The sequence below is a fragment of the Aptenodytes patagonicus genome, chromosome 5 (assembly GCF_965638725.1).
Source record: "Aptenodytes patagonicus chromosome 5, bAptPat1.pri.cur, whole genome shotgun sequence".
NCBI lineage: Eukaryota > Metazoa > Chordata > Aves > Sphenisciformes > Spheniscidae > Aptenodytes > Aptenodytes patagonicus.
In genome coordinates, this window is record NC_134953.1 from 66,916,156 (window position 1) to 66,941,160 (window position 25,005).

At 52.3% G+C, this 25,005-nt stretch overlaps 1 protein-coding gene across 1 annotated transcript; it reads left to right on the forward strand.

Annotated features, from left to right (window-relative positions):
- Nucleotides 1-673: 673 nt before the first annotated feature.
- On the forward strand, nt 674-24,690 carry MOB3C (MOB kinase activator 3C). Its single transcript, XM_076338232.1, has 6 exons — nt 674-697; nt 997-1,057; nt 1,558-1,728; nt 8,169-8,668; nt 18,619-18,821; nt 23,110-24,690. The coding sequence occupies exons 4-6, from the start codon at nt 8,248-8,250 to the stop codon at nt 23,137-23,139; spliced, it is 654 nt and encodes a 217-aa protein (XP_076194347.1). The 5' UTR covers nt 674-697; nt 997-1,057; nt 1,558-1,728; nt 8,169-8,247; the 3' UTR covers nt 23,140-24,690.
- Nucleotides 24,691-25,005: the final 315 nt, after the last annotated feature.

Genomic DNA, 25,005 nt, shown 5'->3' on the forward strand with positions numbered 1-25,005 from the left:
ACATTTAAGCAAAGCCTAGAAACATTTCCCTCACTAGAACTGTCCCGGTGCCAAACAATTTGCAGGCATTTCCAGTAATGCTAGTATCTCATCTTGCCGCGGCTGAGCCAGGGTGCTCCCCTGCGAAAGACATGCCGCCGTGCCACCGTGAGCACCAGGGCTGTGCTGCTGCCTCCCACCCCACTGCAACACCCGTAAGAATCACACGTGGGGTACTCCATGAGTTTTAAGTCCCCACCCAGGAGTCTGACCCTGAAGCAGAGTCCCGGCCCATGCCGAGCCATCCCACGCTGGCTGGCTGCTCCTCTCGGCGCTGAGCGTGCTGGCGCAGGCTTGCTTTCGCTGAGCGGTATTTAAATACTGCAACGCGCTTCAGAACTCATCCCACCTCCGAGACGAACAGAAAGTAAGTCTGCTCTGTGCAGCGAAAGTTTTTCTGGTTTCTTCTTTCACCTCTCTCTGGCTTTTCTGTTTTGGGCAGTGTCCAGCTTGGCCTGGCACTGAAACCTCCAGCTGATTTTTGTGTGCGTGCAGAGGGGGGAAGGATGAAGGGAGAGGGACTGTGCAAAAGATGGGGGGAGGAAAATACTGCAGGATTTCATCTCCTTTCCCCCAGCACGCTGCTGTCCTGTGAAAGTTCGGAGCCAGCCAGCGGCGCGGGACTGCGCGCCAAAAAGGATCTCAGCATCCAGGAATGGTGCGTGGGTGTGGGTGCCCGCCCGTGAGCGTGTGTGCCCACTGCTGCGGCTGGCGGGGGGCCGGCAGGCTGGCTTCCCAGCGGGTTTTCCAGGGACAGCTGGAGCTGCCGGCGGGGTCAGGATGTGACATCACCGGCCGGAGAAAAACCCTCGGCCCCGGGTTTCTGTAACGAAACCCTGGCGGGCGCTCGAGTGTGGCAGCTCTCCCTGCCGCTGCAATCCCCAAACCACTGACAGTCCCGACGGGGAGCCTGGCTTGGACTTTTTTCTTCTTAATTTTTTTTTTCTTTTTCCTCAGTAAGAGCAGAAAGTGCAGCAGAGGGATTTGGGGCTGGAAGCCGGGCGTGCCGGGGGATGAGGTGAGTGCTGGGAGTGGAAAAAGCTGGTGCTGTACCCCCGAGGATGCTCCTCGGGTGCTTTTAAGCATGGGTTGGACAAGACCTGGTTGGGGTTAGCCTGGGAAGGAGCAGTCCTTCACCCGGCCGGGGCATGGACGCCTGCAGAAGGCTCTTCCCCTTCCTCCGGCATGTCTCTGCTCAGCTGCCAGTGTGTAAATACCAAGGGAGCCTGTTTCGGGGACGCAGGAGGATCTGGGAGCCACTGCCGGCAGGGCGGGGCATTAGTGCAGAGGGCTGGCAGTGCGCAGGGGAAGGGGGGACGGGCAGGGGAATGGGGGGCAGGCAGCCCTGCCGGCAGCACGGGGTGTGGGCAGACACTGGTTTCCCGGGTGGGACAATCCTGGCAGCGGCTTTGCTGGTGTCAGAGGGAGGACGGAAAGTTGTGAGCAGGGGGAGCTGGGTGAGAGCGAGCGGTGGAAGTGGGTTTTCAGCAGCTGGCTGGTCTCATCTTCTTCCCCAAGCTTGCAGGCCTGGAGCTCCCAGCGTTTGGGATTACGTCTCTGACAGCGGAGTAATCACCCTTGGGACTGAACCAGAGCAGTCGGGCGCTGTGGAGGCCGTTGGACACCTCTTTGCAGGGCTCCTAGCAAGTCACTGGCAGCAGCAGCAAGATCCCAGAGCCCAGGAATGAGGTACCCCTAAAGAGCCCTCAGCCCCACAAGGGCATCACCCCCAAAATGAACTGGATATGCTGCCTCCAGCCTGGAGAGATGGGGCTTTGCTTTTCTGCTTGGAGGCATCTTGGGTGACTGGGAAAAACCGTCCCCAGGGAGCTGCTGCTTTGCTGATGGCATGGCAGGGAGGCAGGGCAAGGAGCGGGGCAGAACAGGACAGCGGGGCTGGCCGAGGGGCAAGCCAAGGTGCATGCAGTCCCATTCCTGGAAGCCGTGCTGGGTCCGTCTTGCATGAACTGGGGATTTCCGAGCCCCAGGCAAGGCGGGGGAAGCACCAGGGTGGCCTCCTGCTGGCAGCTGGCAGCTGCCCCCAGCTGGGGCGCGGGGACTGAGTCCTGCTGCTGCTTCGGAGGTGGCTGCTCTGCAGATGGGTGCTCGGGGGCTGCCTTGGAGGATGCTCGCACCTCTCGTGGGTCTCCATGGCACCGAGGGGGTTTGCACAAGGAGGGTTTGGCAGCAGGGAGATGCTACTGAGAGCTCAGGGCTTCTCTGCAGCTCCCCCAGCCCACGTGCTGGGCCTTGATCCCTCTTCCAGCATCTTGTCTTGGCTCGTTTCCTGGAATTTTCTATCGTTTGGGTTATATTTGGGATTGGCAGCCAATAACCCCGTTTCTCACGGACAGCCCAGCTGGGGCTTGGCTCCAGCAGGAAGCACAGAGGAAGCAGGGCCAGCGCCCCGAGACCGTGCTCCCCAGCATCCTCCTTCTGCAACCCACCTTCCTTGGACCATTAAAACTAGGCGTGGCTATTGCGAAGGCTGGAAAAGAGGGCTACATTCCCTCTCTAGGAGCCCTATATGCCCCCAGCCCGTGGCTAGATTTGGGCTGGGGTGGCTGCAGTGCAAGGGGTGCTTGGGAGAGGCAGCTTTGGCCTTTGGGGCGCTTCTGATGTACTTTCGAGTCCACCAAGAAGAAGCCCTGGTTGCAAAGATGCTCTAGGACAGATTGAAAACCAGACTTTGCAACAGCATTTCTCTGGGGCTTGAAGGGAAGCTCAGAGACAGGGCTGTCAAGTCAGCAGCCAGACAGTAACGCTTCCTAGAGCAGCGAAAAGCCAGCCGAGCCCCGGGGCCAGCTGGTTTCTGGTCAGACTGTCCATCTGTGGCTGCCTGGCTGTTTCGGGGCTCTGGCAGACGGTGGCTGAGCTGATGCCTGCCCTGCTCCTCTGCCGGGGACAGGGCAGGATGGGACTTTTACCGCTGCCTGTGGTGGGCAGAAGGGAATCCCATAAAGCAGGTAAGCAGAAGTAGGCATCTGGGCAGCCAAAGGCAAGATCCCCCTGGGGAAGCCTGAGGGGGCTGTGCAGAGCTGCTAGTATTTAACCTACACTTTGGTCTATGGTGCCTGGAGTGGCACGGATCTGCGCTCTCCCTCCATGGCCTCTTCCCAAAGCAGCGGGAACCAGAGTCTCCCTGCGGATTTGCCTGCGGCATTGGACCCCTCGTGCTCCCCGGCGTTGCACTGCCGGCGACGGTTGGAGCGTGCTGCTAAAGCGGCCGCCTGCTGTTTCGAGTCAGATGCTTGTGTGAGTGTGTAACCGTCTCAGGCCGGATCCAGAGAGGATGCGCTCGGCACCAGAGCCGCAGGAGGTGCTGGCGTCGAAGCCTTCCTCTCCCCTTACCCTCCACGATCATTAATGCTTCCCACGGGGACTTGCAAAGCACTTTTCCCCTGAAGCCTTTGCTTTTGCAGCCCTTAATATAAAGGCAGTCTAGGGAGGGAGAGGAGTTTTGAAATTGGGGAAACTGAGGCAGGGAGCACAGGACCGTCCCCGGTGCCCATCACCCTGGCGACTGGCAGTGTGTCTACCTGATCCTTCCTGCTGGGTTTCTGACTAAAGCTTATTTGGGGTCAAAACTGGAGGTTTTTGTTGGTGACCTTGCCTTGCGCCTGCAAGGACTGTGAGGGAGGAAGCCCCCCTCCCACCGCTCTGCCTCCTTTCCCCTTTTGTTTTGCCAGTTTCTAACCGGACCTTTCAGAGTTGTTTTTAATTTACAACAAAGCGTTCGCCTTGCCATGTTCCTCTATGGTTTTCAAATGATAAAAAAAGAAGAAAAAAAAAGCTTAAGTAAAAAACCAAAACAGCCCTCAAATCTGAAATTAGTGGCTTAGTTTGACCCTGAACTTACATCCCCCCATCCAGTTCATTTCCTTTCGTCTCTGGACCTGCCAGCAGTCTAGGAAATCAGTTTTTCACGTGTCTCTGCCTGCTACGTCCCTGGCAGCGGCTCTGCCTTGCCCTTGCAGAGCTTAACCCTGCGTTTATCTGGTTCTTGCTAAACCCAACCGAGTTTCGCTTCTGCTGCCGCTGGTAAAAACAGGGGCAGGACTGAAGCCAGCAGCTTTTGCAGCCATGGACGGGGTTTTGCGTCTGCTCAGTGGGTTTGAAGCCAGCCCTCTGCAAAGCCGAGGCTATTTTGGGCGTGCGGATGGGGGTGAGCACTGAGCACACCACGGCGTGGATGTCCCATGGGAAGCAGTGGCCTCTTTCCGCCCGGCAGCTTCGTTCATCCTCCTCCAATCGTCCTCAGTGGGGACATGGGGTGACAGCGGGGAAAGTCTCTGGCTCCATGGCCACCTGCTTCACTCCCCATCCGCTCCCGGGAGCAAGACGAGGTTTGATTTGGGGGTTTGCAGATGCTTCAGAAAGGGATGTGTGAACCCCCGGGGTGCTGGCACCACCCTGTGATGGGAACTGCGGCACGGTGAAGTGGGGTTGCAGCCCTTGCCAAAGGCCCCTCTCGGGGAAGCTTTGATTTTGCACGTGGGAACCAAAGGCAGAAACCTGCAGGTTGTCGCTGCGGCGCCAGTCCAGGCCCCACCGGCACGGGCCGGCAGCGGGATGTGTACGGTCATGTCGTAGGAAGCTGCTGTCTAAGCTTGTTGAATGGCAGCTCGCCTTCGGATTTCCCAAAACGGGCAGTGCGAGTGGCGATTTGGACTTGGACGGGTCTCCTGTCCCACCCCAAGCCCCAGCGGACCACAGCCTGATTTCTAGGAACACGACAGCCCTGAATGTCAGGCCTAGCTGAACTCCGCACCGCAGCTAAACCTTGGAAGATCTCCCATTTTCTGTCTCTTTATGTGGACCTGTCCCAAGTACTCAGGCAGTGATGGAAGAGCACCGGCTGAATTGGATGCACAAAGGTGGACACCGGGAAAATCTGGTCTTGCGTTCGCTGCTGATGCCCTTTTCCACCAGTTAGACTCAGGATGTGTCTGGGTCCATTCCCAAAGGACTTTGCCTTTCTCCCCAGAAAGTGGGGCCAGGTGCTGGGTCCCTGCCCGAGGGGAAACTGAGGCATTGGTGACTTTGCAGAGCCTGTTGGCTCCGAGCTGGTATGTCCCATCTCAGTGCCCCAGCTGCAAGAGCCATAGGTGGTATTTCAAGCCCCAGTCCTGGCCTCCATGCAGCTCCCTCCCTACGCTGCTCACATCCTTCCCTGCACATTAATTTCTCTGGGCAGAAAGCTTTGGAGCGAGGTAGAGAAGAAATCTGGTTTTTGGCCTGGCGCCTCTCCCTGCTTCTTTGGGTCGTAAATCCCAGGATGTGTTTTTGGCTTTGTGTTAAATTTAATTTCTGGAGAACATTTTTCTCCAGTAAGGATTCGCAAGGCCTTTTAGTGACTTGGTAATTTGGTAGTGATGCTGGCGAGGATCCTGAAAGCAAACCCACTCCTGTTATTCCAGCGTGCGCTGCTGCCCAGGGAGCAGAGAGGCTGCGGTGCCGTGCCAGCATCCCCCGGGCTCAGGGGACAGGTCTGCTCCGAGCACTTGGGCAGCAATGGGTTTTGCTCCCCCCTTCCTGGGAATCTCTAACAGATGCATGGTAGGAAAACACCTGGCAGATGTTTAGCAGGTTTGTTGCTCTTTTTTTTTTTTTTTTTTTTTTTTTTTTTTTAAAAACGGTGTTTTATTAGAATGGTACTGAAGCATTCCCACCTGCCTGATGAGTGAGAGCAGCTTGCAGGGTAACACAGAGATCCAGTTGTGGATGATGCAGAGATGCAGTTGTGGGATGAGTTATAGGGCAGTAGGATGGCTTCGGGAGATGAGATGCAGAGTTTACTTCCCAGTAAGTGATTCAATATTTGTAGCGGACTTCCAATGTGAGGCACAGGAACACGGGAACCCCACCATGTTCATGGAGAACAGATTTCACTGCTGATGGCGCCTGCAAGCGATGTGTTTGATGTGATATCATCTGCCAGGGTGGCTTCTCATCACCCCGGAACAAACATGGCCTCTGCCTGGAAGAGCCTGCAAACAGCAGTAGCTCCTGGAGCTGAGCGAATGGAGCCAAGGCCAGCAGAAACGGCAACATGGAGAAATGTCTGTTGGCACAACCTGCATTGCTGAAATTCCAGGGAAACCTCCTGGGTTAGATCCCAGTCCCTGCTTGTATTGACATTAACCCAGAGGGACTGTGTGACCTGGTGGCTTCAGTCCAGTCTAACACGGGGATAACAAATCTGTTCATCCTCCATCTACCCGGCAAAGGGATCGAGGACACGGGCTTGGTGTGGTGCCGTGTGATGCCCATCCAGCCCTGCGGATCACATCCAGTCACATGGGTTTTATTTGGGTGCTGGGCAAAGGGGCTGCTCAGCTTTGTTAGGGGTTGTGGTCTGGCTGAGGACGGGGATGAGGGAGCTGCAGGACGGATTAGTGGGTGCTGCATCATCCCCATCCTGGGAAGCTGCCAAGTGTCAGATGGGGAAATCCTGACTTCTCATTAGGTGCACGATTGTTTATTTTTGCTCATTTGAATGGTCTTTATGTTTCAGCCAGAGCCCTCTGCCGCTGGCTGGTGACAGGAGAGAGAGAGGAAAAATAATCCACGTATGAAGGCAGGGACAGTGGCAGGGCAGGGACAGCCCCATGTCCTGGCTTGCTGGCAGAGCCAGTTAGTGTCAAGTGCTTTGGGGGGGCAAAAGCACCAGAGGCGCTGCTGGCCCCCTCCCTCCCATGCTGGCTGCAGGGCCGGGCACTGCTCAGCCCCATCACGTCTACCTCCATACAGGCAGACCCTGCTGGATGCCTCATCCCAAAGGGAAGCCCAGCACTTCCTACGTTACTAGATTAGGATCCCTATTGCAGTAGTTATATATAAATATATATGTATGTATATGGATGTATTTTAGGAACTGTTATGCATTAGCAAACTCCCCAAGAAGCTTTTTTTAGAGGTGTTATCAACAGAATGAAAGCTTTCGGCTGAAAGCTGTCTTTTTAATGATGAACGTGCATCCAGGTTTGGCTTGGGCACCATTCCCTCCTGCTCGTGACTTTGGGTAAGTCACTTCCCTTTTCCGTGACTCTTTTTCTTCCTTTTTTTTTTTTTAACTCTTTCTCCATCTCCTCCCATCAGGGGGAGGCTGTTGGATGACCTTCTCTTCCCTAAGCCTCAGCAAAGCATTTAGCACAAGGGGGCCTTGATCTCACTGGTAATGAGCACAGGTAACTAAATGCACAAGCGTATTTCAGCCTGTCTGGGACAGCCTGGGATGGATGGGATTTCCACGGGAGCTTCAGGGAGGAAAAGAAAAAAAGGGAAATACTGCAGCCCTCGTCTGTGCTGCCATCCTCGGGCAGGAAGGGGTGAGCTCAGCGCTTTGCCAAGCTGTGACTTCCAGACCGAGTCACCCGGAGCATCGGCTCGCCACCCCAACTGCTCCTGTGTGCGTTGTGTGCATGCCTGGAGGGCTGGCCGCATCCTGGCACGTCGCATTGCTCTGCTGGGCTGCTGTTTCCCTTCTTCGGATGCAGGTTTTGTTCTTTTGAACAAACACACGGGCAGAACAACAAAAATAATCCCCCCTTTTCCCATTGATCTCGGCGCTGAGGCTGTGTGAACCAGCAGCCAGCTGCGGTCGCAGCGAAGTCCCCAGGGCATCACTCGCCAGCCGCCGCGGCAGGGTCAGGGGTTATTTGTACTGAGAAATCCCTGGGAAAGAGACGCTTCCCCTTTGCTAGAAGAGGAAAGGGCCACCAGGTTGGGACTGTCCGGGCTGGTGAGCTCCACTGATATCATGGCTCTCGCTTTATTGCAGCAGTTATTCATAAAAGTCCTGGAGGTAAGAGGCTGGGTGGAGCCCAATGAGCTCCCGGCGTGCTCAGGAGGGAGGAGAGGCTCTGTCTGCCATCGAGCTTTGCATGGGGCACACGCAGCAGTGCTGGCCCTCTCCAGTGCCGGGAGCTGCTGTGTGAGGTGGCAGCAGCTGCTCCAGGTCACCTTAGTGAGCGTAGAAGGGCCAGGAGCTCACCCCAAATCTCTCTCCTCATGTGCTGACACAGCAGTGGGGCCAGCCAGCATCCTGGTGTGAATTCATCCTTGCAAGCGTGCCCACGCATGCAGCTGCCTTCATAGGTGACCAAAATTTCTCTTTCTCCTCCCAGAAACCTCCACACCTGAAGACCCCAGCCTTGGGTTTCACATTGTGCCGAGCCTCTGCCCTCACCCTGGCTGGCCCTGCCCATGATGGCGTTGTGTCTCAAGCAAGTCTTCAACAAAGACAAAACGTTTCGTCCCCGAAAGAAGTTTGAGCCGGGCACCCAGCGCTTCGAGCTGTACAAGAAAGCCCAGGCCTCCCTCAAGTCTGGGCTGGACCTCAAAGCGGTGGTGCAGCTGCCTCCTGGTGAGAGCATCAATGACTGGATCGCTGTGCATGTGGTGGACTTCTTCAACCGCATCAACCTCATCTACGGCACCATGTCGGAGTACTGCACGGAGAAGAGTTGCCCCATCATGTCGGGTGGGCTCAAGTATGAGTACAGGTGGCAGGATGATAGCAAGTACAAGAAGCCGACCAAGCTGTCGGCCCCGCAGTACATGTGTATGCTGATGGACTGGATCGAGATGCTCATTAACAACGAGGACGTCTTCCCCACCAGGATAGGTGAGTGTGCTCTGGTTCTTTGCGGGAAGGCTGGGGTTGTAACTGGTGCAAGTTCCCAGCCATTCGTTGCACCTGAGGGTTGGCATGGCTGAACTTTGCGATCCCAAGGATCGCAGCCTTTCCTGTTACAGGTGTTCCGCAGTGTCCATCGCACACCCCCTTGCTGCAAATTGAGCTTGGGATTCCTTGTCCGGCTCCTAGGGGATGTGGAAAACAATGTTGTTTGTTTCTGTGCTTGAACTTTTTCCACATGTTCTGTGACTGTGAGAAATGAGGACTGGTAGGTCATCAGCTCCCTTGCCCTTCCTCAAGGAGCTGAGCCTCAGGGCTAGTTAGAGGTGGTCATCACATCCCTACAGCATACTCCTCTCTTGACTAACCAACTCCATTTCTTTCTGGTTTTCCAGGTAGGTTCATGCTCCCAAGGTCTAACCCTCGTCCCACCTTGCTGCTCCACTTCTCAGCTCCTTTCCTTCTCTGCTAATTCATCTCAGCCCTGATTATACATCACATCTTGCTATTTAGCTGAGGCATCGCCCAAGCAGAGATGCCTGCTGCAGGATCTGGCCTTTCCATCTGCCAACCCCCAGCGTGTACGATGCATCCCTTCAAAAAGTTTGGCCTCAGGAGCTTGCAGCAGCTGCCAAAGGGAAGACAGCTTGCAAAATAACCCCTCTGCTGCTGACCTGCAGCGCTTGGCAGCTGCTGGGGCTGATAGTAGCCCTGCTACTTAGCTGCTTTCTTGTAGTTTGGGGAGATGAGTTCATGGGTTGGAGCTGATGCGTTGAGTGGTGGGGCTGCCAGAGCCTCAGGTTGCACCATGGAGTGGTTGCTTTTCAGATGAAATGCAAAGCTGCTTGAATGTAAAAGAAGATTTAAGGAGCTTCGGGGGGAAGCACCTGGCTTTGCAAGACTTCTTGACCTTCTTTGTTTTCCCAAGTAGCACAGCTGACAGAGTCATATGAAATCAGTGCAGTTTAGGCTCAGGATTTTCATTAATACACTGGGAAACATTGAAGAAAATAGCCTGTGTGGGATTACTGGCTGTCACTAACTGTTGTAGCCCTGTTTGGCTGTGCTGTAGCATCTAGTTGTGTGTCTTTTTTTGGGAAAGTCTCCGGCCCTTGGAGGCTCAGAGGGGTCGCGGCTTTCTGCAAGCAAGAGGGAGGCAGCGCCTGCAGGCTGGTTGTACCAAACCCTTAATTTCAGCCTTCTGGGATGGGGTGACTCCCCAGACCCCTGGTCTGACGTGGCTGCACTGGCTATGCCTGGGGTGAGGGTGGCACAACCTGCTTTCTGGGGCTCCCTTTTTCTCTCCCTCCATCACCTGAAGCCAAGACCTGCCTTCTTCCCCTTGCTAGTGGTCTGAGTAGCGCAGTGTCGGATCCTCATGCTGGAGGACAGGCAGACAGGCTGCCTTCAGGGCATGTGGGGGAGTCAGCCCTTGGGATTCACCAGGGGCATTGGCTGCACCATGGAGGCATCCCTCCCTCATGGACTCAGTGGGCTCCACACATCCTGGTGGACAGAGGAGGCTGGAAGTGTGTGGCTGGCTGACAGTGCCGGTGCAGGATGCTCCGTGCTGGCAGCCCCAGCTCTGCTGAGGACAACAAAGTCCCTGTTGATTCTGGCTGCAGCTGGGCACAGGCTCGCTGCTGCCAAGGGGTGAAACGGCAGCCACAGGGTACAGGCTGGATCTTCCATTTTCCAAGGTGGCTTGTTCCCAAGGAGAAGCTCTGCGTGCTGTTAAAAGCAGGGGCGCAGACATGGATTTACTCCATTTTCCCTCTGGCCAGAAAGGAGAGTGTCCTGGTCCAACTTCATGCCTTTTCAGGTAGGATTTGGGATGTGATGCTGCTTGAAAGCTGCTCTGGGGAGTCAGGGCTACAGGGCCTCTTAACACTGCAGAAAGCAGGCAGCCACGGAGGGATGGCGGCATCGCAGCACCCTCCACTCTCCCACATCTCTCTCATAGGTGCAAAAACCAAGTACAGTCATGTCCCTGCTAGTTTTCACCCTGTCCCTGGCACTTCTCCCTCTGAGGTGTAACAGATCCCAATGTGAGGAGGGACGGCTGGTGCCTCTGGTTTCCACTTCTCCTTTCGTTTTGGCCCAGGGGTGGTTCTGGGTGGGATCCAGGCTGGCTGCAGGCGGTTGTGGGACAAACCCATTTTTTTCTCTTCCAAAGCCATTCCCAGTGTCTCTCTTCCAAGCCCCTTTCTTGGGGGGGGACGCCCTCATGCCCTTGAGTGACCAGTCCCCTTGCTGGTGTGTCTTGGTGCTTCTGGCCTCACACATGTAAAAGGGAACTTAGCCTGAGATCTCACTTTAAAACGTATGAAAGGTTGTTGTTGTCGGCAGGAGGAGGAGGGAGCCAGTGGCAGTTTGTCATCAGCATGTCCCCAATTAACTGCCTTTCACTGGCCTGCCTTGTGCGCCGGGTAATTGCTCGGCAGCTCTGGCATTTCAGAAGATGGAGGTGTTTGGCCGAAGGGAAATGTCACATCCGCCCGTTCCTGACGGGCTGCTCCTCATCGGCGTGCCGGATGATGGGGGAGGCTGGGGGGACGCACAGCGGGGAGGGACACAGGGCTTGGGGACAGCAGCCAGGGCGAGCAAACAGGATGCTCGGCCTCCCTCCTAAAGAGCCAGCCCCTTGGGAAAAGACCCAGGACAAGGCGAATAAGGCACTGAGAGGACACAAGGGAGATGTGAGCTGTTTTAAGGAGGGGGAGAAGTCTGACAAGGTGATGGAGGGAAAAATAAATTTCAAGCTTTGGGTTTGAGGTGAGGCTTTTTAATATTAGTAGTAGAGGTGGGATTTAGCATGAAGGTTTGTTCCACTCCTGCTCGCACTGGAGAAGTCCACTGGCACAGCCGACCACCATCTCAGCAGGCGTTTCATGAGCTGTGTGCATCTCAGCTTTCCCTCCTGGCCCCTCTTTGCCATGTGCAATAAAACTGTCCCAGCACAAAGATTTCCCTGGCTAAGGCCACCTGACCGCAGACAAAAGACTTTTTTTTTTTTCTTTTTTTAGAAACAGCCAGTGTTCCCCAAACTTGCTAACGTTGCCTGAGGCTAACCTCAGCATCCCTCTCCATCCAAAAGCTACAAAGCCTGAAGCAGCACATGATTTAGCAGGGCTCACTCAGTCATGGCTGTCCTGACAATTAAGGGGGAGGTATTTCATGGGTCAGAGTGGGGAAATCCTTCACCCTGGGGTGAGAGGCTCAGCTGCAAATGAGCAGAGATGGTTCACTGGCTTGTGGGCTCACAGGGTCCTTTGGCATCACGGGGGAGACCTTGGCTGGGGTAAATGGGCACAACTCCAGTGACCGGAGCAGAGCTGGGCTGATTTGCACCACTAAAGCATCTGGTCCTTCGGCATGTGTCAGAGCTGTAGAATTGGGAGGGGAGCAGAGCGACCTGGCTGACAAACACCTTTGGTTTAGCCAAACTGTGTGATGCAGAGCTTGTGCTGGCTCTGCAGCAAGACCCAAGGGGCAGCTGACATCGGAAACGGCAGCAAGGGAGCCCGACGCCAGCAGGCAGCTTGTGACCTGGCAGAGTTAACCAGCAGGACTGCAGCCCTCGGATGGCATGCTTGCACCAGTAGAAAATCCCTATGGTGGTTTAATGGGGCCGGGGGGGCTGCCAAGCCCTCTGTGTACCACAGCAAGGGTTGGGGGGAGGGGATGATACTGCATCTTCCCCATCCTCAGGGAAATCCACCTACAGGCTTTGCTGTATAATCCTTCCTCTGGCGTGGAAACCTGTTTGTCTGCCTGTCAAGATGAGACAAATCCCTGCATGGGGTGAGCTATGCCAACCTGATCGCTATAAATCTACAGCAGCAGCAGCAGCTTTCCCAGATGATCCGTATCAGTTTGCATGTGCTAGTGCTCTGTTTCCACTCTTCCAACCAGTGTAGCTGTCTTGAAAAATACATTTAAATGGAGAATAAGCATTCTTCCCATGCAGGGAGAAGAATAAATGATTCTACAGGTGTATTTTTACCAGCTGGTAAAACTATATAGATTTCTTCAATGAGTGGCCACATGAACAAATTACCACCTGGAAAATATTGTCTCCTCCCAGTAATTGTTCTGCCCCGTGGTGCCTGGTTTTAGGGAGCTGCTGCTGGGCGGTAGTGTGCTGGGGAGGAGGGTTGGGTGGATGGGGTTTGCAGGGCCCGTGGCAGTCGGCTGCGCCGGCACCCGTCAGCCCAGCACCAGGCTGCAGGTTGCACAAGGCCAGGCGTCCTACATCAGCACCATCGCGGCTGCTGAAACCTCTCCATTATTAAATCAGTGCAGACGCAGGGTTTGGACCGGACCCAGCGCCGGAAACACCCTGCGCTCTCTGCCAAATGTGCCTGTGGCTCTGAAGAGCATCAGTCACAGGAGATTTTGGAACAGTTCTTGGAAAGCTTTTCAAAACTCAAGCTCTGCCATTCAACTGTGGTCCCAAAACAATTATAAAAAACAGAGAAAACTTGGTGTGAAATTATCCGATACTTTCTCCCCATAACAACAGGAGAAAAATGTTCAGAATTCAGCTAATTATTGTCATTCTCTCAGCTGGCTATTTTTTACATGATTTGTCTTTTTTCTGCCTATTTTCTTCCAAAATTAACATCACGCCAGCTTGCAGCTGCCATCATGCCATTAGTTTTAAATGGGGCTTTCACGACTTATTTTTAGGAAAAAATGAATCACCGAACACCACGGTGGCCAAAATGGAATTGAGAAATAATAACAACAACAATAATTCATCATGTAGTTCATTGAATTACTGTTTTTGTAGAGGAAAAAAATACAATTGCCAAGAAGCAAAATAGCTTCCCAGTACTGATTCATCATGAAAAAATTGAATCGGCTGGACCACGAGGGTTAGGGATGGGAGAGATGGCAGGAAAGATCCAAGAGCCATTCGCAGTCCCTTACTGTAAACGCAGGCACTTTGTTACCTCTCATTTTCATTTCCTTTTACACGTGGTCCCACATGGTTTCCTTATGTTTTGAAGCAATCAGCACAGAGTGGGGAAAACAGATTTCTTCAAGCATTAAATCACATCTTGGGGTTTTCAAGCAAAACATCCAAGATAAAATGAAGGTGCTAATTCATTTCAGGGCTGTGAGTCACGCCACTCGCCAGAGCCCTGGCTGCGTTGCAGTGGGTGAAATTGTACCTGCTGTACTTACATCTTTTGCCCTGGCTTGGAGCATGAGTAAGATTCTCCCTTTTCTGCCGCTGTGGATGGCTGCTCTGCTCCACTCCTCCTGGGATCGGGCTGTCTTTCCGCCCTGAGACAGGCGATGCTCCCAGCCGCCGGCTGTCTAGTCTGTGTGCAGCGTCTGGGTAGCGCATGCCTTTGATCATGGGTAGAGAAAAAAAGCTGACCTTGTGTATAAATGTTTTTCCCAGCATCTGAGCGAGCTCACATTGCATCCCGTGGTCCCCGCCTCGTTGCTCATCATGTAAGAGTCAGAGGGGGGCTAGATTGTGGATTTGTGGCTGCTTCCTCCAAGGTTGCTGGATGGTGAGCACCAGTGATTTAAATGTAAAGGTAATTTCAACGCCTTTAAATCAGCCCAGATGAGTTTTGTGGTGTTTTGCTGTCCCCTTAGGGCAGCTGGGACCAGCATCAGTGGGACATGCTGGGATGGCGCTGCTGGGTTGCCATGTGTAGGGCTGGGGAGGGTGAAGCAAACCCAAGAAATATCACAGTGCCAGGGTGGTTTGTCAAAACTTGGGGCTCCATCCTGACTTTCCCCTGGCCCGCCACGCTCCTGCTAATGGGTCATCTCAGCCATGCAGAGTCAGTCCCACCAGCCTCTTCCCTTCGTCTCACCAAGCTGCTACTCCTGCTGGTTCATGCCACCATGCACCACCTCAGAGATGGAGAGAGTCCCCCACGCAAGGGCCACCACTGCCCCATTCCCAAGTGCTGCTTATTGGCGCACTGGCCACTAATGGGGTCTCTCTGCCGCTGGCTGTAATGCTGATCTGCCTGGCCCAGCCTGGCAGGGAGGTGGGACCCACAGCGGGAGCAGGGTGCTGCCCCGCATGCTTGGGGAATGGGCCCTGTTGCTCTCTGCTTGCTGTCACAGTGACCCCTCCTAGCAGCCAGGATGGCTTCAACATGAACGTATGGGGGCCTGGCTGCTCGGTTTAAAGCTAAACATCTGCAAAGGCAGGATAGATGCGTGGCCAGTGCCAAGATCCCTATTCCAGGGCTTTCCCCTTGCTGGGATGTGCTGGCTGCAACGCGTGCCTGGCTGCAGGGAGGAGGCACAACCTGCTCTCGCTGTGTCCCCCCGTGTGCTCGAGAGGATGTCACATGCGTTATCTGCTGGACAGCTGCTGCGCCGGCAGCCCTGACCCAGGGCAAGCTGTATTTATGCCAGATCTTTCTGCTGCTTTCCCCGGATTGGTCAGATGCAGCTTTTACTGGAGAGCCCTTTGCTTTCAGCTCTTGGCAAGGGGATGGGGAATTTCTCCAGCTCCTCGCCAGTGTGGCCAGTGCCTGCTGGGGCTGCTGTGGGTTGCTTTCCAAGTCACTGGAGATCAGCAGCAAGGCACAACTGCTGCTGGTGGAGGCAACCTGCTTATCAGATATCTGCTCTGCTTCCTTCCCAGGGGGAAGCGCTTTGATCAACTGGCGCAGGCCCCCATGCCAGACGCAGGGTCCAGTCAAGCATCCATAGCCTGTATTGAGGGTCCTGGCACAGAAGGTGCAGATGTGGCTGCAGCACAGGCAGAGGAAGCAGGACCTGATGGCCCAGGGTTGTGCCCTGTGCTGCTGGGGCTGCCCGTGCCTCCCTGGGCATGTGTGCGAGTGAGAGGGGTGATGCGGGGAGAAAGAGCCAGAGCCGGACCCCAGTGATCCCTGGACCCAAAGGACCATAGTGGGTGGTGGTGTCATGACATGGTAGGGTGATGTGTGGCCTGTAGAAGTTCATTAGTGACAGCCAGCCACCACTACAGCCTGGCCGTGTCTGGAGGGTATGGCCACACACTGACACCTTGTGATGGACACAGAGAAGAGCAGCCCAGCTTCACCTCCCGGGAGCTGATGCTGCTGCTGGATTCATGTGAAAGCACAGTGGTGGGGTAGCCCAGAAGGGTACTTGTAGGTCCTGGCAGCTTGATTATATCTTTCCAGGCATCATTAGGTATAGGTTAGTTCAACAGCTCCCATAATTGCTGACGGCTACGAGATTTGGACTAGATGACCTTTAAAGGTCCCTTCCAACCCAAACTATTCTATGATTCTGATTCTATGATTTATGCTAAATGTCTGTTCCCTGATGCAAGAGCTGCTTTTGGAGAACCCAGGATGTAGCTGGAGGTGTCTCCCCTCTAAGTCTCTCAGCTGCCAGGATGTCCATGAAGACTTGCTGGTAACTGATTTATAGGACAAGATGGTTCCTGGCTAACCTCAGGACAAAAGTGGTGGAAAGCCACTTGTCACTCTCTGCGAGCTCTGGAGGTGGCTCATCTAACAACAGCAGTATCTGGATCATAGATGCTATCAGCCCTGGGAGTCTGAGATCCTTTTGATCTGCTGTTCACTGCCTGACCTTATTTCTTTCTCAGCTCAGGACTGGGTTGAGGTTTGCTGCTTTCCTTCACTATCACTCTTCACAGTTTGGCGATAAACTCCCGGTGGCTGGTCGGGTCTGATTTCTTCCTCACTGCCTGCTTTGACCAAGGGAGGCACTAGGCAAGTGGGATGGGTGACAAACTGGAGGTAACAAATGCGTTGCTGTCTGCCTGCTGGCACCTTGCTGAGTTCCTGGCAGCGACTGCTCGCCTCTGGTCCCAGGGAGACAGGCTGTTCAGAACAGTGTGTATTCCCCTGCCGGGGCCCGGCAATGTGCGCTTATCAGAAATTACTTACTGTGATGAATTTTTCTTTATTAAAAAAAAATGTCCCTTGACTGGTTCTTCAAAGCTTCTCTGCAGGGGCCACCCTAATGGCATGTCTGAGTCCTCAGCTGGGTGATTAAGGCTTTTATTTGCTCAGCAAATTCTCACTCAGTGCAAAAAGCTCAAATGAAACCGTTGATAAAGCACCGTGTCCCTCCTGACTGCAGGGAAACCCGGAGATCTCTCTCTGATTCCTGCCCTTATCAGACTAGCAGGCAAGGAGAGCTACGCAGTCAAGGGTGCAGGGCAGAAGCAGATCTCCAGTACCTTCTCTAAGCTGCTGGCATGGGGAGAGCCTGGTTATACTTTGCCACATGTGAACAACTTTCCCAGAAAGTCCTAACAGGGTCTGTTAGAGATGGCAGTGCAATGGGTCATGCCAAGGTCCCTGCTGTGGGAGCAGCCCTGGGGCTGCAGCGTGCTTGTGGTTATGCAGAGCAGTGGCCGTGAATCAGTCTCAAAACCATCTCTCTGTGTTTGTGTGATGCTGAGCCGAGATACGTGTCCTCCTCCAAGCCGTGGCTGGGACATCCACGTGTGGCACAAGCACACGCGCTTCTGCCCTGCCCGTCGCACCCACACTGTGCACGAAGCGAAGTGAGACTGGGCTGGGCTGAGGGTGACTGTTTTAGACCAAATATCATTTTCTGTTACGAGTGCTGCGATACTGAACCCAGCACCCGCTGAACCCTGGCCATTGAAAACACAGGCTCCACGCATGATGTTGGAGGGTCAGATCCTTTGTGTTTGCCACCCACGGAGGAGAGGGGCATGACACTGCTGCTGGGAAACAAAACTGCCAGGAGCCTTTAGGAAAAATAGTTTAATTGCCTAGCGAGGCTGATGAGAAAGATTCAAAGATAAAATTACCATTTTTAATTTTTTTAGCTAAGAGATTTGCTGCTTTCCACAGCGCAAAATATGTGAGCTGGCCATGGTTGAGTGAAGATTATTTGGAAAGATTTTTAAGAGGTTATGTGCTGCATCAATAAGAAGCTAAGGGAGGAGGCTGGTACAACCGTGGGAAGGGAGGTTTTTATTTTGTTCTTTGCAAATTTGCAAATTTGCATTGAATTGCTCAGGGGAGAGAAAGAAGCTTCAGGAAAACAAATTCCAGTTGTTTCATTTTCCTCCTCCCAAAAAATATGTTCGGGGTTTCAAAGTCAAGTTTCCTTTAGAGATATACCCCAAGCTTGCTGACACTGACTGTATCACACCTCTGAGATTTTCACTGTGATAGCAGTGCATTTAGACAAGGATGGAATTGTAGAGTATGAAATTATGTCCTTGTGTGGGACAAGGCTAAAAGTATAGAGCAATATGTGGTGGGTCCTGTTCTTTAACAACCTGGGAGGACATCTCAGGAGGGAGCATCATACAGGTGCAATGAAATTACAACCTAAGCATCATTAAGATGGGCAGTTTTCTTCCTGTTTTAATGAGACATTTGTTTGAAACAAGGATCAGGAAAAAAGGTAGAAACCCCACCTGTTTCTGTTGATGCATCAGAAGTGATGTTTGAGGGTGTGTGGAGGAAGGAAAACAGTATGAACCATGCTTTTGATTCAGAGGACCAGGGAAGGTACTTTGCTGGGAGGAGGTTTAGTTTTGTTCATGGACCTGGGTAAATACAATTTGACTTATGCTGTGCCTGCACAGGCTTGCAGGGGAACGGCAGGGAGAGAGGGCAGAAGGATCCTCTGCCAGATTGCTCTGGATAGAGCCAGATGTGGAGAGACGTGGCCTCCTCTACTGGATGAGAAATTTTCTCTCCTAGGGCTACTCCCCAAATCCTCAGACCATGCCTGTGTGAAATTGCTAGCTGGGCAATGAGGAAGTATGTGGGGAGAGCTAGATGGCACATTGCCCCGGTGTAGCTGTCACTCTTGACATTAGCCAAGGGAGTCCTTCCTCATCATCCACAACTGCCTGTTAAGCATGACAGTGACATTTAAACACTAGCTGGTTTTTTTGGAAACAGTCAAATGGCTTCCAACTTGCTTCTGCTTTGCAGGTGTTCCCTTCCCCAGGCAGTTCCAGCAAGTATGCACTAAGATCCTCACCCGCCTCTTCCGTGTCTTTGTCCATGTCTACATCCACCACTTTGACAGCATCATCAACATGGGTGCTGAGGCTCACGTCAACACCTGCTACAAGCACTTTTACTACTTCATCAGGGAGTTCAGCCTCGTTGACCATCGGGAGCTGGAGCCTTTGGTAAGGATGCCCCAGGGATGGGGAGGTGGAAGGGGTGAGAGTGGCGTGGGCTGAACACAGCACTGGTAGATTCAGGTGGGGCCTGGACTCTGAGCAGTGCAGTCACCCTCTCTGGACTCTTTCAGCCACCCTACCTCAGAAGCACACCCATGTTTTCTGTCCTGTAACCATCAGCCTTAGTGCTCTGAGAGAGAACTTCCCAGCAACACTGAGGGAAGCCCTTTACCCTTTGAAAACCCTCCTTAAACTTAGCTTCTGCTGCTATGTCTATGAATCGCTCTTCAGTATCCTCAGGACCACCGTAACATAGTGTCCCTCTGTACTGTCTTAGTAGCTCTAATGCAATTTGCACATCAAAGTGTTTCCAGCCAGTTGTGTCCACATGGCCTTCAGAGGTCAGATTTGAGCCCAACTCTTCTCTCCACAGTCTTGAGTTTTCCTATTAGCAGACTAAGGTCCCTGCTTGAGATCCTGGCGTGAATTACAATGAGGCTGCAAGAAGGCAAGCCCCAATAGGACATGCAGCTCCAGACAACAGCTATAGAGGCCAAGCTGGAGAGGCCTCGCTGGAGCTCCAAGTTTCTCTGCAGCCTCCCTTGGGAAGCAATTAGCCTGGCAGAGAGCGAGAGTCCTTGAAAACAGCAGGACTGGTGGGAAGCAGAGGCCAGACAGCCCGGGCACATAAACTAGAAAATGCACATAGTTAGTTTTGTAAGAGAAGCAAGTGTGTCACAGGCAAGGTTGAGTGTGGTCTGACCTAGGGAGGACACGTTGCAATGGGGAGAAGAATTAACAGGGAACCCAGTAGTTAGCACGCTGTGATAAGGGCTGGGCTGCAGAAAAGGCCGTATCCAGCAGCAGAGAGCCAGGAAAGTCCAAGAGGATCTAATCCCAGAGAGACAAAGAGCTGAGAAAAGTCCCAGCATGAGCTGCCTGTTAGGAGTATCGGGGGGGGGGGGGGGGGGGGGGGGGGGGGGGGGGGGGGGGGAATGCCCCTGCCCCTAAGTGCTAAGCGCTTTACTCCTTCTCTGCTTTCATTTGTCTCAGTCAGTTTGCTGCCTGTCTGCTCTGATCGTGATTTGGGGGGATGGACAGATGATGATCTAATCAGGGGAGACTTGAATGACAACAGCATCTACATTAATTATTTTGTAGAGTTTGATTGTGACCTATATTATCACAATGGCCCTCAGCTCCAGAAAATGGCAGCTCAGCATCACTCTGTCCTGTTAGTCTTCCTCACCACCACTCCTCATGACAAACTTCTTTAGCATTGATATACAGCCCATAATGGTGTCATTTCCTTTGACTGATGCTTGCTAATGTAAATAATTAGCACCTAATAGCCAAAGCAGAGGCTGACATTGCTAAATAGGCTTTCAATGCCAGTGACTCATAGAACATGAGATGATTTATGGGTCTGGATGAAGCCAAGATGAACAGATTTTCCCGTGTGGTGCAACCAAGGTTAAACTACAAGGAAATGAGACACATTTACCATCTGTGTCTCATTTCTTGGTGTGCCCATTGCCTGGCATCCAAGCCCCAAGCAGACCCAACCACATGGGAGACCTCCTTCCCTCAGGCAATGACTTGCTGTAGGTGTGTATGAGAGTGTCCTGCAACCAGAGGATGGCTGTGTCCAGGATGCAATGCTGAGTTGAGGAGGGAGGGACAAGTTGCTGCAGCTTATGAACAACTTTCAAAAACTGAAAGTGGTCCTTCTGGCCATGCTGTTACCCCAGAGAGGCTGCAGCTTGACACTGCCATCAGTCCCAAAGTCTGCATGGGTTAGGATTGATCCAGTAGCTTCCAACAACATTCCTCTCTGCTGCAGGCAGGGAAAGCAATAATGGGAAGTTTCTTCATGCGCATCCCAGGGGCTTTCCAGTGAGCCCCCGGGAGCCTGGTGTGGCTCCAGTTCATTGTGCTGTGGATCGTGTGGGGAGCCCAGTGTTCATGCTGTTTTGGCTTTGCTTCAGCAGCAGTTGTGAAGATGCACAAATGGTAACATCCAGCCTCTGCAGCACTTAACACTTGACCTCAGTCCACTTTCCTGTAGCTAATTACTCTCCCCAGCCCAGGGCAGAGCGTCAGTGACTTGCTTTGCTCATTCTCCTTCTCACTGGGCTGCACCATAGCTGATGCCCTGCTTCTATGTGTTTTTAAGTCCTGAAGGATTCATCAGCTGGTTTGACACTTAAGCAAGGACAGACAGTGCGTTGCATCTGCCTTCATTTTAGGCTAAGACTGCAGGGTTTCGTTTTTGCAAGTTCTCAAGTTCAGGTTCAGCTGCAGGTTCAGTCTCTCTTGACTGTCTCATGAGCCCAGACAACTGTCCTAACCTTGCATTTAGATGGACAGAGTTAGTCCATGTGAATCCCATGACAGAGGAGACTCCTGCCTGCAGAGGTGCCTGTTCCCTGCACATGGCTATGGAAGGCCACCAAGCCTGTGGAGGGAGCACATCTGGAACAGGACAGCAGGTCTGAGTGCTGTATTATGGTTGGAGCTTTCCAGACATGGGCTTTCTACTGAGGAACCCCAGTTTTCAGATTTAGGAGTAAGAAGAAAGAAAAAAACAGCACCTCCCCAGCCAGAAAATGTCCTGTTAGGCCCAAATAGCTTAGAAAAATTACAAGGACTGTGGGATGAAGGAGTTCTTGGTTTTTAAGCCTGCCTCTGGCTGAATTTCCCTTTGCTGCCTCAGTTTCCCTTTTGTCAAGCTTCTTTGGGACATGATTTCTTAGCAGCAAATCTTGGGAGCCGAGAATGAGATAGATCCTTTGTACAGGCAGAACTAGCAAAAGGCAGTGATTCACTCTCTTAACAAATCAAGAAATACGGGGGCAGAGAGAAGCCGTGCACTTGCTTCCTTGACAAGGGCAGGTCATGGTGCTGGGCAGCAGCACTGGCAGAGGTCCAGCTGGTTACGTACTAAGGCAGAGCTGTGGGGATTTCCAGAGTGTGATGAATGCCTTGGGCATTTGGGGCCAGCCTGAGGAGCTCGCAAGTGGCTTGGCAGTCCACTGGCTGCCCCAACCCATCCCGTTCAAGGCTGCTTTTGTGCGTGGTGCTGTGCTAGTGGGGTGGGCTGGATGCTGTTGCAAGAGGATGTTCACAGTCTTCTCACCCCCCCTCTTCTTTCTCCTTATGAGATGTTTGCAAACACTTCCCGTTTGCAACATGATTTTGTGGCAGAGCATCAGCTTTTCATTTGATGGCAGGGTTCTGCACTCGAGTGATTTTGCATGTTACTCCTACAGAGAAGCCCTCTCTTTGCCACTTTCCCCCAACGGATTTTAAAAACAAAGCACTCAGCACTGAAGAGCTGAGATTGCAGCTTCTGTCTCCCTTGGTTATATCATTAAATGGCCTTTTATAGGGTTACTCAAGGGTCATCCTACTTTCCTAGTTCTCCTTTTTTCAGAGTTGCATCCTTCCTTCTCCGCAGACCAGTCCTACTTCAGATCTATTTTGGGAGTACATTTTAATGTGCAAACCTTTCTCTGGGGTGTGTGATGGGGGTCGGCATGCACATACAGATTCACAAGCCATGAACCTGATGTGCCAGAGAGAGTCACAGACTTTCCTCGCTGCAGCAATGTACATGATTTGCAAGCTATTAGTTGAGCTCCTTAAGGCAAGGACAAATACCATCTTTCACCAGCTGAAAGTTGGGCACCTTCCTAATGCAGCTGGCATGATGCCATCCTGGCTAAAGAAAACAGTCTGTTAGCCTAAACAGAGCTCGCTCTCGCAGGAGGTTTCCTGTGGCCCTCTGTTATTAGCACTCATTTGCATTGCAGTGTGACCGTGGGATCCCTTGCCAAAACCACAGGTCCTTTGGGTGAGCTGTTGTCACCTCCCAGAGCAAGAGCCAGCGGCTCCCAGGAGCAGCTCCATGTCCCGTCTCCCTAGGCAGCTGCAAACGGAGGCTTTGAGAGTGGCACCGCCTTCTCTGGCTGCTCCGTGGCTGAGTCAGGAGCAGGACCTGCATCTTTCAACATCTCAGCCAATGCTCTTTCCTTAAACTGCTCACAAAGCTAGGGCATGGCCAAAATAACCGTGTGCCACAGAGACTGAGGAGGATGCCAGGAAGGAGCTGCTGAGGCAGAGCAGTTCCCAGGAGGGCTGGCATGGGAAATAGAGAAACGCTCCCCGAGACTCCCACGGTCACTTCCTTGGGTTGTTTTTGAACACCTACCAAACTGCCTGACATGTCACTCTACTAAAACCTGTCTTTTGCACTTACTGTTTCTTTTTTTTCTCTCCCCCTTCAATGCAGAAAGAAATGACAGAACGAATTTGCCACTGAAGCATTTTAGCAGGCGAACTGGGATGGCTCATTCGGAGTCCGATGGGACAAGACACCCTGTGGTGGGAGACCTCTTCCCAAGGACTCGCTCTGGGCATTTCAACTCAATGAATTATGAACACTGCAGAAGAGCCTCTTCAGGCCAAGGCCAAATCCTAAGCTTGCCAAGCATCTCTGGACAGATTTTTTTTTTTTAATAGATGCCAGTCTCTGTTGTATGGCTTCTGTCTTAGAAAGCCACTGACTTTCTGGAGAACGAGGCAAGTTTGGTTGACTTTTGCACACTCTGGTTTCTAAGACTCAATCCCATGTCTGATAACACCCCTTCAGCTACCTTTCCTCTTGTTTTGTCCTCAGCTACACTGATCTCCAAATGTTTTATTAGTGATTCCTGCCCTGTGAGCAGGTGTGACCTTGGCTACCGAGTAATGCCCGTTACCTTTCCCACATGCAGTGGGTTTGTGATAACATCTGAGATCAGCTCTGCAAAGTTGGTGACATTTGATCCCAACTGCCTTCATGTGGTTAGTTGCTGATGTACCGTTTTTAACCATGAGCTATGAATGTCTCTCCTTCTGCCCTAATTCATGCTTTACCAACGGGACCCTTTTTCCCCCCAGGGGATTTTTCACACTTGGCAGAGGGGACTTCATGATGTTCTAAGATGCATCCAACACTGCTTGGACTAATGGCAAGATGGCCCCATGACAGAGGAGGTGAACTTGGACACTTTTCAGTGTGATCAGCACAGTCTAGCTGAGAAAGACTCAGAAAGTGGTGGAAAGGAACCGTTGCCAGAAAGCAACATTTTCAACATGTCAGCATTTCCTGACATGTTGTCTTGGCTCAAGATCAGCAGATGCTGGCTGTGGAAATTGTTGTTTTTTCATTATCCAACCCTACAGCATAGTAAATCAGGTGGAGAAGGACTTTAAGAGACATCTAATCTACCCTGTTCTTCCAAAAATGCAAGATCAGTCCTTCTTAAACTTTTTTGACCTTTTGAAAGCATACTATTGCTACCTGGTCTGTGCCATTATTCCCCTGAAAGGTATCACATCTCAAAACTTCTTTCCCTTCTGCTTGCAATGCCTGATAACTAGTGTTGTGTTCCCTGTGCCATTTTACTTTTGACAAGAGTTGAAGTCTTTTTTTTTTACTGTTTTGGGGGAGTTAAAATCAGATTGTCTGAGCCACAGCATTGTTTGTGTTTCCTGCCCTTTTTCTGGGAAGGTTTTGTATACCAGACACAGCTGATATTTATAATCTGAGGTTTGCCCATTTTTGGGGTGGGAGGGGATGTGGCTAGAAAATGTAAATATTTAGGCCAACATTAAAGTGCACAAATGAATTTTTAGTGCTCAAAGCACTTATTTTGTTGCGAAAATCTATTTTTTTTAATCTTGTGTACCAGATATATATTTTTACATGGAAATAAAACAGAGCAAAATGGACACAAAACCACCCGATACATCATTCCAGTATTTTCTGTGTAAAATAATCAGTAAAAGTCCAAGCATTTTTGTTCTGTTACTAATTAAAGAAACGTTAATAAGCCTGGTGTACTTCATTCTTCCCTGATTCACCTGTACTAAGACAGGCATCATGAAAAAGCACCCAGGATAACATAAAGAGTGGATTTCCCCTGTGAGTTGCAGCACTGATGGATCTCAATGCCATGTTGAGACCTCAGCTTGCGTCTCAGAAAGCGGCTTGACATAGGCTAATGTTGCTGGTCTGCATCCTCCCCTTGCAGACCTTTCACCAGCATCGCACCTGAAGGCATTTTTCCAGCGGTGGTGAGTTTTGCTCACTACTTTTTCCAAAGGTGTGTGGTTCCTGAGTCCTGGGATCAATCTTGCAGGC